An 18,597-nucleotide genomic window follows, 5' to 3' on the forward strand; every position below is an offset into this window, starting at 1 on the left:
TTTATCCTGCACACATACCTGTAAAATTAAAGTACATTAAGGAATCACCTGCTTTTAACCTCATAACTTCTCTTGTACTGTAGATCCAGTTGTAGAGAAGATTTTCCAGTAATTATAGAGTTGCCGGCGTGATCCACAAGCCAGTGTACTTGAACTGAACCCGAGGCTGTTTCGTATGGTATGCCAGTAACTCGGGACTTGTGTGTGAATGAGAAACACATCGTAAATGGCTTTGTAAAACCACTAAGGTTAATGGTCTAATGGTTACACTCTGTACAGTTTGAGGGGAGAATGTAAAATATAATACATAAGCTTTTAGCTTTATTTTTAAGACATGCATCCATAAAGGTATTTAAGTTATCTCCCTATTGAGTCTGCCATTTGTAGTAGAGCTTCACTAATATGGATACCAATGTGCATTTAGAAAGCAGGGCCAGCACAGATACCTCAGCAAAAAATCTTTAGAGGTCAAGAGGTGTATTTTAAAATTCTGGATTCCTTGTTGTTGAACGTAAACAAGTGTTCAATAGTGCCTAAAAACCTGGATAATCACGTGAACTTTTGTTTTTAGAATTGGGACTCAAATTTCCAGGTGGGCTAAAACACACACTGAGATTCATATAAAGACAATGCCACTCTGTCGAGGTTAAACGCACAGAAACACGTGTGCAAAATGGTGAGCGGATCATGCCGTCGAGTTCACTTTGCCACTGCTCACAGTAAGTGATGAAGTTCAGTGAAATAAATCTACTTCTGCAGCGAAGAGAAAAGAAGAATGGAGACTCCAAGTAAACATGCATATTAGATCACTCAGCGGTGGTTAGGCAATTGAATTGATTATACAAATTCCTTTTAATTAATCTAAGTTTGAATAAATTAAAAAAATATTAAATGCCTTTCCCATATCATCAGGGGATGTGAGAAGCTTTTTCAGAGAAGTGCAATATACTGTGCAGCGATGAACTACAGCTGTCAGTTTTTCTTAATCATAATATTTCAACTCTCCTGACATTCGGAGTAAAAATAAACACATTCAAGGAAGCTGAGTGGCAAAACCCAGCTGTTTTGGCAGGATATCTCCAAGATATAAAGCAGGGAAAAAAAATGCACAGTGTATTTGGAAGTACAAATCTTGGCATTTCAGTGGTGTACTGATGGATTCAAGTAGGTGGTTTTTTGGAAGAATGCTCTCCCACTTGGCATGCTTCACAATGAGTGTGGAATTATACTCTACTTGCCAATTGTTAAAAATGTGATTTCATAAGTCAAATAAGATGGGTAAATCAAGGTCAAGAGTAATTTTCAAACCGACAGATACTTAACATTTATTCAAAAGCAATGGATTCACTGACAAACTGTGTGCTTATGGTTGTTTTTGTTTGTTGACTTGGCTGCTTTGAATGCTAAGTCGGGGAGGCAAACAAAGCAAACGCAGGACAAGTTGATCAATGATCTCCCAGAGTTCACGGAGGGGCCGCGTAAGGGTTTTAACCAAGGCTGGCTTAACCACCAAAGGAACAAAAACCTCCATTACCTACTCCCGCCTAGCCCACCGATGAGACACCAAATTAAGGTCAATGAAACCACCAACTAGAGATTGATCATCAGGACATCAAAGTCACTGATGTAAATCCAGCCTTTTTCAGACATCTGGGGTATTGATACAAGCCTCTCCCAGAGGAGAGTTGCTGGTTAGAAACCGATATTCCTCATGGCGTGGGGGGTGGGGGGTCCTCTGACCCACCTTCTACAAAGACCTGCGAGGTCTGAAAAGTATCTCATCGCGAAAGGGTTGAAAAGTTTATCCGCAGCATCCTCTACAGACTTGCCAGGTGAGGCTCTTACGCAACTGTGCAAAGTTCAAACTGGGTTTGCTGTCCCAAAGTTACACTCAAGGACACGTTTAGATCACAGCAGCCTTTACTTCAGATAAATCAATCAAGCGCATGAAAGCAGCTCATTGTTTCCAGTGGTCAATGGAAATATGATAAACAATTACACAAACAGTAAGTTCCTTTCACTTGGAGCATGACAGGCCCTGTGGCTCCTCCCCTGCCCTGTCACTAGAGTATTTTGGTTCAAGTTCCACTGCGGCATCCGGCTGTGTTGCGGTCTCGGTTTCACCTCCCACTTCCTTTTTTTGGCCCTGACGTGTTTCCGCCCCTGAATTAGAATCAACTCTTTCCACACAGAGTTGTGATATCAGGCCGTCTTCCTTCTCTTGTCGACAGTGTTCGGAAACTAATAAGAAACCCCCTGGTAAAGCTAAATTCTACCTCCCAAATCCTTTGCTCCGTACCACGTGACAAGAGATACGGGCCGAGATCAAAACCCTAAGCAGCTGGTGTAACACAAAGAGGAAATCTCGCTCTCTAACGTAATGATAAGATAAAGGCAAAGAGGGCTCGCTTGTGCAAGCTTGAAGAATGTATGCTGTTTAGTAATTGCTGATAGAGTAAAAGTGAGGAGAAATCTTTCATATTTGTCTACTGACAGATTCTTCTTCTTCCATTTCAGGCATCTGAGCATCCTCTAGTCTTTGTAGTTCTGGGTGAGAAACTGAAGAGTAGCCACGGGCTCTCCCAGATCAAAACTTGTGATGAAGGCTTGAAAATCCCATTTACCTGTGGGAGCGGGGAGACAAACACAAAGATATTTATAAGTATTTACAGACACTTGGAGGGGAAATGTACTCACTTTTCACTCTGATCTGAAACCGTTTTCAGATTGATTTCAATAAATTATTATTATCTGTTAGATAATAAGCAATATTGTATATAAATAAAGTACATTTTAGGCAGAGTCTCCGGTGGATTACAAGAGCATTTCTTATGACCACTTGGTCTGTGTTTAGGGCATCTGAGGCCTAACTGAGCAGCACATGGCTCTGGGATGTGAGTCACTGAGAACAGCACTGCTGAAAATAAAACATGTTGCTGTAATGATGGAGGTGGGAACGCAAGGACGTATTGGCAAGAAGATATGATTCAATCGCCTGGACTGTTTTTTTTCTTCCCTCCCCTTTTAAACAAACACCAGACGGCCATCCGGCTGGTATGACAATATCACTTCTTAGATTTTGACAACCGCTGATTCCCTGCAGCTTCCTCTCCCTTAACACACAAAAAAAGGACGAAAAAAAAAATCACAATTATCATTCCAGGGAAAGAAAACCCTGCATGCTTTCAACTTGCAAACTTCAACAGCAGAACGAATGTCTGTCTATCTGTGTCTTCATATGTTTGGGTGCGCGTAAGACAATGCTTTGCTGCTTTGCTCTGTAATCCAGGGAATCACTGACATCCTGGTATTTCCGTATGCGCAGTAATTACATTAACAGCTGCTCAAGAATAGCGTCGGAAAGTCATCTTTTGAATAGAAAGCCAACTATTGAAATAGTCCAAATCTGTAGAGAGAGTGGCCTCACAGTTTGGGGTCAAATCTGACTATGCCTGGATAGAAAAAAAATATAAAAATTACTGCTTTTGACCTCTCGCTGCAGCTGCTTTACAGGCCCTCACTGTAGCTGTTTTCACCATCAGAGAGCCACATTTGTATCCTCCGGCACTTTTGAATGAGATATGGGAGAAGAAATACGCTTTGCCAGTGCCACAGACATCAAGTGCACTCACCCACCCCCTACCCCATCAATGCAGAAACAAATCAGAAGGGTTCATTTACATGTAGCACAAAATGTCTTGTACATGGTTATAATTTTCACGCTTTTTCCAGCAGACATTACTGCACCTAGCTCCTATCAAATTTTAAAGTCGAGTATATATATTTGATATACGTTTTAATAATTACACAACCGTTTCCCCCGATTCTCACCAATTTGATTTAGCTTTTAAGACTGACACCTCAGAGTGTTCGCAACTTCGGGTCAAGTTCTGAGCTCAGCTGGGGCGGGTGGGGGGAAAATGATGAATAATAACTGGGAGATGAGCAGATGAGTACCCGAATCTTGCCAGGTCCTCTCCTTGAATGAGAGCTGCCTGGAGAAAGGTCTCTGATAATCAAGTGAGGGCAATGGAGTCAAGTGACCTATCTGTATGATAGGGCATGCTTCCAGTGCCCCTTCTGGTCTGTGCTTCAGTTACAGATAATGCACCGCCTCTGCAGATCCCCTGCATGTCCACAACAAGGTCCCTCACACCCTTAGAGACACCACTTAAAAAAAATAAATAAAAAAAAAGGGGTGAGGGGACAGACGGCAGCTATATCCCTATTTTGCCTCAATATAGGGATATAGTTGATGAGTCATGTGGCAGAGTTGAACCTCATGACAGTCATGCTTTAATATTCAAACTTTCACTTACCCTTACTCATAGGGAAAAACCTACCATAATACAAGGAAACATTTCCTCTAATAGAGCATGTCACACTGGCGATTGTTTTATTGTAGCATGATGATCAAACAGAGAGTAGAAACCAGGCGCTGCTTGTAAGGCTTTACCCACATAATCCCATCTAAAGCTGTGCAATCATTGGGCAAAATCCAAAATGAGGCAAATTCAGAATATCTAGTGCTATCACACTGGCTGGTACCCCGCAAACGCCTAGACTCACAAGTGACCTTAAAATAGGCTGGTGCCTGTTTGTAGTGCCGAGACGCGTTTCCGCCTCTCCCATCTGCGTGTTCATGGAAAGGACAGATAGTGTGGGACCTGAGGGCGATCTTAAAGTCTTCCTGCCTCTCCTTTTGTTTCCACCTTGCTTCCACGTCTGGGCATGGCAGAAAGATCAGGACTGCTGTGAGGTGACACAGAACTGCTACATTTAGTGGTGTGGGCGGTGTCCCTGTTAAACCTCTTACAGTGTCTCAGAAATACTAAAAAAACCCAAGTGATGCTGCTTTGTGGTAGTGTCGAAGGAATCATATCAGGCTAAGAGCTCTTCACGCAGGATTCATAGTTATAACTAAAGCAAAACGCAACCTTAATTTCTTTGTATCTGTCAGAGGTCAGGGGTCGGACACAGAACAGTTCTTCGGGGATGCTTAAACAGGGTCAGTGTGAGTGTGTCGGAGCTTACCGTAAACACAGCAGTAGCTAAAGCGCTTCAATCTTGAGGGGAATTGTTGAATTATAGTTGGCCACTCTGTTTCTCTCTATGCTGGAAATACTGAGTTTCCAATTATATAAAACGGAGAGGAGAGAGCTCATCACACTGGAGAGGCAGGACCGGATAATGACTAGCATCGAGAAATGACTCAAAGAATTATTTTTCATAACAGTTTATCGGAATAATCAACTATTCTCGTGAATATATCATCTCTGGAACACCTTCAGGGTGCTTCTTCAAATTTGGCACAAATGTTGACTCATAATTACAATTTGGTATTTTTGACCTGGCAAAAAAAACAACCAAAACATGTTTTGGCCACAACTGAAGAATTCATAGGATCATTTTGAAAAACTCCCATACAAACCACTAAATGAAAGATCAACTTCGCTGACACATCATATTGATCTGCAACATTTTCCTGGCTGTCCATCAACACCGTAACTCATGAAGATAAGCAGGGATTCTTAGCATATCTCATATTTGGTCAGATGCAGAATTGGTGACACTAATCTTTGCTTCCCACCTTTAAACGCCGCTGCTTCTTTGAGGCAACGTCCATATATGAAACACTGTCAACACAGATTTATTGTTAAATTGTATTTTATTGTTACATTTCATTATTGGATTTTATTCAATTACTCCAAAATCCTCATTACTTTTTTAAAAAAAGTGTGCAACTCTCATTTTCATTATCAATTGCTGTGTTTTCTTCACTCATCCCAAAGGAAATTATGAGAAGCTGGAAGCAGCAGATATCTTTCTGATTTTTATGAGTTTCTTAATTATCAACTAAGTGACTCATTAACAAATTACTTCACTTATACTTATATTGTGTCAGCTGGAAGTAACCCATTTTAGAAATACTATAAAGATATTTGTGGATAAGGGAAGTTGAGGAAAAGTCAAGACACTTTAACTTTTACTCCGAGCCTGTCAAGACTCTGTAAAAAAAAAAAAAGACACATAGAAAAAACACAACCAGCCAAAATTCAACACGTTAAAGTGTTCCTTTAAGGCAGCCGACTCCTGGCTGAAACTCAGGCCTGCTGTAGCAACCAAATCCTGGCTCTCTTGACTCCACGCAGCTCTGATTAATGGTAGAGGCTGTGGGTGGGTGGTAGACATGGATCTGCCCATTACCACACTGCAACATTGCAAATGGCTTCAATTACTGTGGAGTGTGCTGAGCTGGCAGTAGGGGCTCTAGGAAGCAAGATAGGCAATGTGTACGATCCAGCAGCTAACGCCACTGTGAGCCATTCATTCGCATGACGTGACTGTCGCCTTCCCAACAATTTATCAGGGACAAAAAAAAAATAATACAGAACACATGGCCAATTTTTTTTTTCATTCTTATCTTCTCTTTTTTACTCATCATAGTTTTTGCTTCTGATCAGTCGATACCAGCTGCTGAGCTTCAAGTCAGGACGTGGAATGCTCGACGCGCGAACAGCGTATGTGCAAACTAACGTGTAGGCTGAAACATCACCCCAAGGCTTCTCTCGAGGCCTTGGGGTTTCCCTCCCGGCATTGTAACACTGTTTCCCTTGACAAACTGACTCGTCGGCACCAAACAGTAGCAGGACATATTAAGGGCTTGCCAAGTGGCTGACAAGTATCACAAGGGTCTGAGTGCCCACGGCTGCCCCCCTCCCCAACCCTGGCACGGGGGCAGCCTCCAGTCAGGGACAGCCAGAGCAATGGGGATTCCCTACGATGACGCCCCTGTGCCCCATGCCAAGAGCGCAGCCCCCCTGTAGTTCCTTGTGTAACAAACCAGCTGTCCCCATCAGTTCAATGACCCACATTCATAACCTTAACGCAGGAGGCACTGCCGACTCCCACGGCTCCTCGCAACAGCCCTGCTCCACCTCTAATTGTTCACCCCCTTTATTAGTAAAGTGATGGCCAGAGATGAAAAGAAAACAGAGAAAAAATCTGAGATGAAATTGAGTCAATGACTGCACTACTGGAAGTGGAAAACGATCATTAGGAGTCTTCCACCCACGGCTAAATGCTCTCCCTTCGCAAATCACATCAATTAATGTCATGGGCTATGAAAAATTCTCTCTGTGTCATACCACATGGAGGGAGGACAGACGCTAATAAGTGAACATACTTAACGGAGGAGGTGGGGAGGCATGGGATTCCCTCCGTTCCTCTTCTCCGTGCGGGATTAACGAGCTCCGGGACAATTGGGCAAAAATAAGGAAGCAGGTATAACAGAGAATAGGGCCTGAAATATCCCACATGTTTTGTTTCTGCTCATACACCACGACTAGGCTTTCATTCTTAATGTGTAAAACACTATTGTCAATTATCTATTCTCTTGACATATTATTGTGTCCAGAACTGACCCATCAAATGAAGCGCGTGATTATCCGGGAGAATTTTTTTAATTTCATTTCCCTTGTATCGACAGAGCAGCTAGCAGGAGAGAGGAAGTCTTACAGCGGGAGTTACGCTCATCCACTCGATTAAGGATGGGTGGATCCACTCAGTTCAAATGCTTCATAACGAGTGGGCAACTTCTGTGTGAGAGCAGTTTATTTTGCACAAGAATACATTAAAAATATTCTAAATAGTAAACTATTATTCATGCTAGTATTACTTCAGCTTAACCAGCTGTGACATCGCGAATGCCCCAACGATGCGGCAAGAGTTCATCGCAACCTCCCCAAAGTGCGCCGAATAAGTAACATACTACAAACTATATCTCTTTTGACACTTCTTTTTCCAAAGGTTTCAACATCAAACAGACCTCAGCCTAATGTGCCCGGATTGTTTGCTGACAAAGCTGTCAAAACTTCAAACAGCCGAGACTGGCAGCTCCACTTATTCACGGCCGCAGCGCTTGAAGTCTCAAACCACCCTGATCTCCCCTCAAATCACCGGCTGTGACCTGACTCGAATAGACAGATAGACACGCCTCCTGTGAGGTGCTGTACTGTGCATCCAAGTGCTACAGCCCACCTTCCCACACAGACTTCAGGGGGATGGAAAAGTACGAAAAAAAAGAAATAAATCCAAAAGCGTAAACAAAACAATACCTCTGCAAGACAAACAAGGTTGAATCAAAGGATGTATGGATATAATATCATCAAACTAAAACGACCTTTCACGTGGAAGCATGTGACGTAGTTGATGGGCCTTTTAGGTTTGGCGGAGGTTAACAAGACGTGGTCAGGCAGACTCGTGCAGGTGTGCGTGGGAGCCAATAATACTTGTCTTGATCCCGCAGGCATTAACGCTGCAGCAGACTTACTCACTAACCTCATTAACATTTCCCTTGTTAAGTTCAAGCATTTGGAGAAAATTATCTTCCTAAAGCAACTCCGAATGCTTTGATTAAAGCATCTTAATTGTGAATTATGCAGAATGACATGGGTCTTTATGAAACAAAGGCAGCACAGTGAATCGCAACACTAACAAAGATCAAGTTTATAGTAAAACGTACTCAATCAACACAGATATTTCAGGAGTTGCAGAGCCTAATGTGGAAATATTACACCCTAAATTAAGGAGTACTCCCTCTAAAGGAAATGAATATTGTAAAATGACGTGGCTTCTTATTGTCTGTTCCAAAAATACTTTCCCAAAAACCACAAAAACCTATAATGTGAGAGGAACTGTTAGGTTTCAATTCCTTGCTGTAAACTTTCATTGCTGATTCAACAGACAGATGCTGGCAACCAGCCACTGTTGGTATATGATAGATGATACTGCAGTGGGAAAACAATGTAGCAGACTGAAGAAGCTGGTGAGTGGAGTTATTACCCCGGGATGCCTCCTCCTGCTCCGTGAGTGACACAGACGCGTCTGGAGGCTGCTCGAACAACATGAACTGGTAGCGGTGAAAACCAGAGTTCGATGGCGGGGTTGGCGGCTTATAATCTGTACGAAAAACCAAAGAATCAGAATCAGGAGAGCTGAGAGTGGGGACTGGCATTTTATAACAATTGACTGTAAGTGTGTGCTAAATCTTTGACATCCCAATTCTTTTTGTTGTGCAGCAAAATCCACGTGGATTATTTAAACCAAAGGGAGCTGTACGGCCATAAAAATCGTTAACTCTGAATTCTGAGAATTCTTTAGTCAGTCTGGGTTGTGGGTAATAAACTGGCTACAGATTTTCTTTGGATAAATCCTCTTTAATCATCACCAACACTGCAAGACAGTAAACATAACCAGCTCCACGGGGGAGGATGATGGCGGCGTGTGCATCTCTGTGTGTGTATGCGAGTACTGGTGCACTTTTTAAGCCCTTTAAATTCACAATAGTGGGAAGGAATTAAAATTACTCTGAGGAGAGGGGTCACGAAAGAGTGACTTAAAGGTTATACAGGAAAAATGTTAAATTCCTCCAAGTGATACAAAAATACTGAAATACTTTAGCATAAATTATAGTAAGACTTAAATCTACAAGTCCAAACAATAATATGGAATTATTCCAACTAATTATATATAATATATACCAGAGCAAATTGCACAGCCTACACACAATCAATGAGTCAGATCAACTTTCTGGAATTAAACTAAACCTGGGAGTAATGAAGCCAAGGTTACACAACGAATAGTCAATAGAAGATCTTACTTACCAGTGAGGGATGTTCCTTCTATTTGTCCTTCCTTGAGTGCACTGCCCTGGAATTTAAAACACAAAAGTTAGCCGGGCAAATTATGAAGCACAGCCTGTTTGTTTTGTGACAAACCCAGCGATAGCAAAGATTTGATAAGAAAGACAAAACAGACAGCAAGCACAGGCTGCTCTTCTTTCAGATTTATGCTCCCATAGGCAAATGTTCTACATTCAATTAGTCCAGTCTTTATAACCACAAAGGCTGGCCATTTAATTTATTTCAAGCCAATGCTAGTAGACTGTATCCTGCTGAAGTAACAGCAAGCTCGAGATCCAATAAACAGTGAAATATTTGGCGATTATTGGGGAAAAAAAAGCTCCAGTACAAGCTTGCATCCACACTGCAGGTTAAAGTATGTCAAAATTAAATATATAAAAGACCAGGTATTTTAATATCAGAATACAAGAGACAATTTTCAGACAAAAGACAGTTCCCAAGCAAATTAAACTACTGAGAAGATTTCCAATTTCCCATATTATTAATTGTATATTAACTTCTTGTTGCCTAGAAACAGATATCATGTAACCCAATGTGAAGTGCAGATATTTTCATAAGCATTTTCTGCTGTATATTTGTCAGGTTAAACTCCCTCAGCCCCAGGAAGCACACAGTCAGGCACTTCACACTGCAAATTGCACACAGGCATGTTTGTTTAATATACTTGGCTATTTACTGCAAGACGGCTGCATCCTTGAGTGGGTGGAAAAGGACTAAATATGCTGTCTGTGAAATGGCCCAAAACCCACTTGAGGTAAGCGTGGAAGTCCCCATCACAGACTGGAGTATGTGGTCTCAGCACCTATTTCTGTCCTCTTTTTGCCACGCACAGGCTCCCCCTACAGGCTGACGGGGGTACTGCGTTAACAAGCAGCACCAAGGACAAAAGACAGGCAGGACCAAGCTGCTTTTCCCCCCCAATCTCAGCTTGAAATTCAAGTTCCAGTTTAATAAGAACACATATCCACAGAGAATAAAAACTGTAGTAGGACAGCAGCCCAGAGCAGAAGAAGGTAAAGCAGAAGGATAAAAACAGAAATAATGTTTTAATTTTCATCTTGGGAATGGTGCATCCAGATTATGATTATGATATATGTTTTGAAGAGGATAAATGCATCCAACTGTTGGAACGACATCTTTTCGAGGACACTAATAAACACTTTCAATGCCTATCCAGGTTTCTTGACAAGTAAATTAAAAGCTTTATTTTGCTATTTACTCATACGTGGGACAGGGGACTATTTAAAGCAGACCAACCATAGTTTGACTTCTCTCTTTGCTTCTTGAAGACTGCAGCTGTCACCTCGCAGCAGATGAAATGTACTTTGAGGATGATAACGGTTCATAATGCCAATTAAAATGCTAAAACTACAGTTATAAGCACACAGAGTGTGCAGGTCTATGTCAGAATGACTGAGATGCACAAACGACCTTAGCATATTACTATCAGTTTCAAATAGTAATTCACTCTTTCAGCAGATTTAAAGCATGCATTCTGTATCGTGCATATGCTCTTATCTATAATCCTGTAACCTCTCTTTAAAAATAACAGCAAGCATTGGAGTGTTTACACAGACTGATCAAATTCAGAAGATTAGTTTCAAATGTGAGTATCTTCATCCACCGATCGGTGAGAAAAAAAAAAGCTTTATTTAGAAATAGCAAGTGTCCTGCAGCCTGCAGAATCCAAACCCATTGCCATAGCAACAGGTAGTCAACATTTGAACGTGCAACATTTTCCCACATCTTAATGCTCAGTTCTCGCTCATCCTCCCAGGCACCCTGTGCCCTTTTAATTTCATTATAATACATAGTGTATAAACAACAGCAAATGAATAAAATATTGAAATTTAGCCAAATAATAAAAGAAGTCAATAATATGCGGAGTCAATAATATGCCGATCTAACACACAATCACATATATTATTATTCACAAGAAATCAAAAAAAAAAAAAAAAAAATCACAAAAGTAGTTTAAGGGTTGGAGTGATTAATCTGTACGGAGCAGAGCTGCTATCACAGTCGCTGTGACCGAACAGGGCCGTGCTGGGGTTGCTGATCCTAATGTTCACTGGGGAGTGACGCACTTACTCACTGTGACCCACAGGGCAATCTCACATGGGGGGTGGCCTCCCTCAGGGACTTGGTTGTGGGGTGTGACGCCAAACATGACAAGTTGGCATCGCTGAATGACAGCCACGATCTGTGTTAATAACCTTTATGAAGAAACGCCCATTTTAAGGTATGGGTATGTGTAGCATGTTATCCTTGCAGTATTTATGATAATAAAAACAAAAAAACATTTGGATCTTTTGAAGTTGTGGAAAAAAATACTGAAAATTCAAAAGACAATCATCAGGCTGGACCGTGGAACAGTTTAATCAGACTAAAAACTTTAAGCATAAAATGATTTTCGTATTAACCCCACCCATGAAAAATCTGTGAGTGATTCATCTGATTGTTGATGAAGAAAGAATCCAAGACTGAGATTCACTAGTATGCCAAGAGAATTTGAATGCTGCTTATAAATCTGTAACATTTATAGAAAAAAAAACCTTCTGTAGTGAAAATAAGCATAATATTACTTTACTAACCGAGATAACCTAAGACATCAAGATACTCTGAGGCACGATATCCAAGACTTTATACACTGAAGCTGTTTTCACACCTAAACTCTGAAATAAGTCAGAGGAGTCAGGTCGGGACATCGTTTGGAGTTGCCCTTTCTAACAGTAGCACGCAGCAGGAGATAGTCTGCCTCAGCTGCAGTCTCACAACTTGAAATGCTCCGGTTCGTTTAGAAGAGGGAGCTGTCTGCATTTAACTGCAAGGACACATGATCCCCAGGCTGTTACCTGCACTATTAACACATGGACTTCACACTGACTTTGCACTACGGGGATCTAGCAGGTTAAATTTGTCAGGTAATTTCTAGAAAGGTAAATGGAGTAAATGACTCTAGGTGACTTGATCTATAACACAGATCTATAAGTAAAACATAGATATTAGAAGAAATGGTTTAATGACTGTGTAATAAAGGGCTTGATGATATATTTTCCACTCTAACATATACACATAAATTGTATATTAACACTATAAACTTCTTCCTTTCTCTTAAAAAATACAGTTTCCTCAAAAACATGCCCAGGGAATAAACAGTGCAACGCTTTTGCTGTACAAAATCTATGTTCACCAGCAGTTGTATTTTTGGCTTGTTTTTTTTTTTACCTCAAGCTGAAGATAAAAGACACATTGCATAATGCAGATGTCAGAGAAAACAGTTGTTTTCAGCTATTTTCTATATGCTCGACCATAAAGCCAATGTGAAAAACGCAGCTTATTCATTGAAAACATTCAAACATAGATCTTCTATCATTAGCTGTTCATGTAAGAAATGAGCTCAGATTGAAGCGCTGTGTAGAAAACCAGCAGAACATTAAAATCAGGATCTTTACAAAATAAAGAAAAAAAGCCTAATGGAGTACTCACGGCTAATATGTCAGTGTTTTAACTGTTGTGCTATTTCAGCAGCTGAAAGTTGAAAGACACTAGAAACAGCTTCATTCTCTATGCAAGACAAACATTACCACTGTTTCCCTGTAAGTATTTTCTCATTTACATTTTAAATGTCTGTGTTCGTGAGATTCTTCTATGCTCATTCACTGCACTTAAAACACAGATACCACCAAGCTTTCTGTTCATAATGCAGTAATGCACTGCTCACCATGCATAAAAAACATGGTGATGGGTATTAAAGTTTCATACCAACACATATATTCATAGTACTGTATGCTCATTGAAGTAAATATCTAATCAGTCAATCAAGTCAGGAAATAGACTACTTGCTGAAGTTCAAAGTGAGCATCACAGAAGGGATGAAAGGTGACTTAAGTGACTTTAAATGTGTCACAGTTGTTGGCGGCAGACCGGATGGTTTGAGTATTTCAGAAACTGCTGATATACTGGGATTTTCCCACACAGCCATCTCTAGGGTTTACAGAGAATATCTGCCGGCAGTTGTCTGAGTGAAAATGCGTTGCTCGTACAGGAGGTCAGAGGAGAATGGCCAGACTGCTTTGAGCTGATTGGAAGGTAATAGTAACTCAAATGCCCGCTGGTTACAACCAAAGTATGCAGAAGAGCATCTTTGAATACACAACACGTCAAACCTTGAAGTAGATGGGCTACAGTGGTAGATGACCACAATGAATGCATCTCCTGCCAGTTAAGAGCAGGAAACTGCAGCTACGGTACTGCCTAAATCTTCTGTTTCCAAAATTGTCCACTGTCTGGTCTAAGATTAGATTCTGCTGCGACATACTCAGTAAGGTTTGAATTTGGCGTAAACATGAAAGCATGGATCCATCCTGCATGTATCAATGGTTTGGGCTGGTGGTGTAATGGTGTAATGGTGTAATGGTGTGAGGGACATTGTTATTGGCACACTTTGAGTGTTTAAAATGTCGACTTGAGTATAGTTGGTGACCATGTAAGACCACAGTCCACTTCTGATAACTGTACTCAGCAGAATAACAATTATTTCTTGTTTCTTGTTTAATCTATGCTATGAATTTTTTAAATAATCACTGTAAAGTCAAATATTACGAATTCCTGAATTTTAATGCTCCAAACTCTTTCACCAAGAAACAATTTAAGTTCTTCTCTTTAGAAACTATAATGAAACAAACAAAGCATTTCATGGATTACCCAGACTGAGTTAACTCACCAGTAAAAAGACTCGAGTTATTTGGGAGATATTATAAGCAATGCATATGTCTCGTATCCTCATTTGAGGGGAATACCCATTTAAGCTGTGATAGTGAATCACACACTGAGCAATGTGGGAACACCAGCTACTAACAGAGATAAAAACTGAAAGTGTCAATGTGATTTATGCCGATGCACGAGGGTGTTTAAGTCTATCGAGGGGAGACTAACTAAATATCTCCTGGTATGCACTAAAAACAGTGAACAAGGAGCAGCAGTGGGATTGGAGATTTGACGCCTAAATGGGGCAGATTTGGTTTTTGTGTTGTTCAAGGTGGATCTCTTTTGTGCCACTCTTATCATAAAGGTGAATCCAAACAACATAATATTCTGCTGGTGGCACGTGCACTGGTAAAAAAGAAATTTACCACTTGTCTTAATTTAAGCTAAGTATTTTTGTTTCTTGATATGTTTGTGAGAGCGAGGCCACGCAGTGAACAGGGGGAACCCCCTTTGAAATGGAAGGCCTGAGTTCAAGACACTAGAGCAGGAAACGCACGCCCTTGGAGGTTGCCCTTAAAAAGACAGTGTCCCTGCAAGCTGTTGTAAAGCTGACCCCGACCTCTGAGCCACCCGCGAAGGCCAATCACGGCCAATCATACAAATATCAACATCTATATTCATTACACAGTTTAAACACATATGAAATATCATTAAGTTATAATCCAGAGTTCGTTTCCAGATCTTAAAGAAACAGCATTTACTAAATATTTGTTTTGTCACTCGTCTCGGCTCGTTAAATGTAGGAGCCAGTCACGTCTAACTTATGTGCGCCCAGCTGTGGTGTTACATTCATCGTGGCGTTGCTTGCCTTCATGTTTTACTGACTATTTCACACTCTGACTCAAACAAAGGCAGAAAGGATCCCAAACAACCTACACATTATGAGCAATGAATAATTTCTGATAATCTAGAAAAAGGCATGCGGCAGAGCTTTTTCTGTGGGTCACGCAAAAGCCTGACACGTTAACCACCAACCAGCAAATTTATCTCAATCCATAAAATGAATCAGAATTAGTTCAGACTTGATAGCGGTATTATTACCATCATGAAATTCTTAAAAAAGATAGTAGATGGGACCCCAGGCGCATCTCCGCTTTGTCTGAAAATGGTGAAACAAGGTGAGATGTGTCACTTTATGAAAGTGAGCTTAATGCTATACATGAATTTCTAACTTCTCTTGATCTTAGGGCAGTAGATGAGCAGTGTGTTTGTATAATGTGTCTACATAACTTCCGCTAGGAATCCTCCGACACGAGCCGATAGGTAGGAGTCCACAAAGAGGCGGTGGGTGGGTGCAGGGGTGCGGTTTCAGCAGGAATACCCGCTTGCCCAACAACCCTTCTCCTTCTCTATGTGGGTGAGTGCTTCCCTTTGTCAGCAAGAGTTACTCATGCACCTCCTTGTATATCCACCACTTCCCCCTCCCTTGCACACCCTGTAAACCCACACCTACGACAATCAGCACCCACGTCCTTCTAATGCAGTTCTGAGAGCATCATTCTCCCTTTTACTTGCAGTCAGGCTAACAGACGGGGAGAGAGAGCATGACAGATGGTGTTCACAGCTCTATTTCTGAGGCTGGACTTGTACTGCCACCGCCACCCCTCCCCTCCACCCTCCCTTGCCGATTCCACTCAAGCCAAGTGCTTATGACTACCTCCTCATCTTCGCCTCAGTAATCAGCCCATTCATTTGCAGGGTTATTGTGAATTAAAAGTCCTTGCCTCACAAGGAACCTCACGGTTTACAGGTTAAACACAGAAAAATCGCATCATTGCTCAACTACAGAACGTGTAATCCAGATATAAATGGAAAAAGCACCAAATTTATGTTCAAAATTATTCAGAGTTTAGGCAAAGTATACAACATTTTGCTTACAAAACAGTAAAAAATTATGCAGTAAATTAGAATATTTTGTGAGTCTGGATTCAGCCCCCACCCCCTTTCTTTTATGTCCCAAAATGCACAGGAACTATAGGAGCAGTGACCCAGTCAAAGGCAGGCTCTCCTATGCACGCTGTTGTCTTTATCAGCATAGCAGACATTCCCATCAGTCGAGTTCAAACTTGTGGCGTGTACCACTTCTTTTACACCACAGGGGTTTCTCCGGTATCTCTACTCATGCTGAAAAGGTTTCCTCGAAATCCCCGTTTTAGTTTTTGCCCTGAGCAGCGATACTGGATGATTACAACACATAAACAGCTGCATGCATGACACCTTTTAATGACCTGATCCTCAGATAGGATGTGGAAACAATCTTTCAGCCGCCAACTTTGGCCACCAACTGTGACGCCATGTTTATGGCCATGTAAGTGTCATTCTCCTGCATAAAAGCTCAGATATGATCAATACTGGGCACCAAAAGCTTAGCAAAAACTGACAGCCAGCCAACAGTTTGTGAGCACTGTGGAAAAAGTTGCCAGTTTTCTAAAGGTTGTTACTTCATCTCAGATGGGTTACTTCATCCTTGCCAAACCTGTCCAGGCCCCATGCCAAACTTTAAACTAGAAGAAGGAACACTTGCGGTACACTCTTGCTTTTCCTCGTCTTTACTTCAGTTTTAGGACGATGGCACCAAGCAAGTATTCTACAGCCAAACATTTGGGATTATGGTTGATCTGGCTTCATAAACTTTGGCTAACAACGGAGAAAACTAAAAGCCACTATGTGTTACAGTCTGGGGTACCACTCAGGATTTAATCGGGCTGACGTGTAACTGGTTTGTCATCTCACCCATGTGTTGTGACTGTGCCAATCCTCCTAATCAGCACAACAGTGACTGCTGAGCCTCCGAAGAAGTCGGAGGCTGATATAATTGAGCAATTTCACATATTGCTGTAAATCTGGTGGCCTAAAAGACAACAGGTATTGGCCAGAAGAATTTACAGATTCAACTGTGAACTCCTGCTACTATTTAGCCCACCTGAGGCACCTATCACTAAGCTGTTATCACATAAGCAAAGCATGCCTAAAATTTTCCTGGACTTAATGGACAGTCTAGTGCATTCCCCACTAGTGAGTGGGCTTCATGTTTTCCGTTGCCTGCATGCTCTGTATACACAGAGTATTTCCAGTAGAGTAACTGCAACTTAAGATAACAGCTTAAGATTTCATTACTGCTCTTTAAGGATCCCTCAACACGACTGCACATTAAAGATTATTCAGGGTTAGGAGGAAAGCCGCCTAACGTCTGATTTAGACTTCTATGGTGAATCTTTGTAGAGCCTACAACGCAAACTACGTGAGTGACTAATGCTGTTTTCAGCATTTGCACTTGTGTGTGGTGCATTATTTGTTAATTACCATGTGGTAGTGTTCTGGTGTTTTACATGCAATTCCCCCCGCAGCCGTCACGAGGAGCCACCTTTCTACCAACCAACAGAACCTACTCGTTTTTAGCTACACTGGATGTACGTGTTATGTTACTAATAATGCACAGTGAACTTTTCCTAGTTCTGCACATTGAAGGTTTTCCACTGGCAAACCAGCAAGATACTATTATTTTAATAAGCCCTAGTGAGTGCAGAGTGTTTGTCACATGGATAGCATTGCTTCATTAGCAGCTCAGGTAAACAACTTTAGCTTGCTGGTGGAAAGTGGGCACACAAAAAAGGTTACTATATTCTCTGGCGTGGCTTGTGTCTTTGTGGAGCTAGCTGCAAGACAGCAGGTATATAGAGTTTCTTTTTGCTTCATGATTTCTATTATAACAAAAATTAACTAATGCTGAAGAGTAGCTTCATAGCTAACAGCACACTACACTATTAACTAGGACTGGATACATTGATATTGCTGATGGCTCACTAACAGGCCTTGACAAAGCACAGTACTGCATGACCTGGGAGTTGCCAATATGTTCAGCCAATAAGCACAGCTTTTGCTTATTGGCTGAGCTGGTACTGAAAGGCTGACACTTTTAACATACGGGTTATGCTCATTTTTGTACAGTTAGTGAGGCAGCTGTACACCATCAAAATGCAGGAAAATGCACAAGTGGTAAACTTCATCTTATACATTCAAATATACTACAGTGATGGAATTATCAAGAGTTATCCAAGTAGTCACACACAGCTACAATGTCTTTAAAACATGTACTAAGTCAAAGCATTTTTAGTGGTATTTG

At 41.3% G+C, this 18,597-nt stretch overlaps 1 protein-coding gene across 2 annotated transcripts in view; it reads right to left on the minus strand.

Annotated features, from left to right (window-relative positions):
- Window positions 1-1,902: 1,902 nt before the first annotated feature.
- pebp4 (phosphatidylethanolamine binding protein 4) overlaps window positions 1,903-18,597 on the minus strand; it is a 53,401-nt gene continuing 36,706 nt past the window's right edge. For both annotated transcript variants that reach the window (XM_085475076.1, XM_085475075.1), the window contains 3 exons: window positions 9,666-9,711; window positions 8,845-8,961; window positions 1,903-2,624 (listed from right to left, as the gene is read on the minus strand). In XM_085475076.1, coding sequence (XP_085331202.1) covers window positions 2,533-2,624; window positions 8,845-8,961; window positions 9,666-9,711 — 255 coding nt within the window. In that variant the 3' untranslated portion in view covers window positions 1,903-2,532. The remainder of the gene's footprint in view (window positions 2,625-8,844; window positions 8,962-9,665; window positions 9,712-18,597) is intronic.

The sequence above is a fragment of the Copadichromis virginalis genome, linkage group LG12, assembly GCF_057382275.1.
Source record: "Copadichromis virginalis isolate Kocher_CV1m ecotype Utaka linkage group LG12, C_Virginalis_male_GT1.1, whole genome shotgun sequence".
Classification (NCBI taxonomy): Eukaryota; Metazoa; Chordata; class Actinopteri; order Cichliformes; family Cichlidae; genus Copadichromis; species Copadichromis virginalis.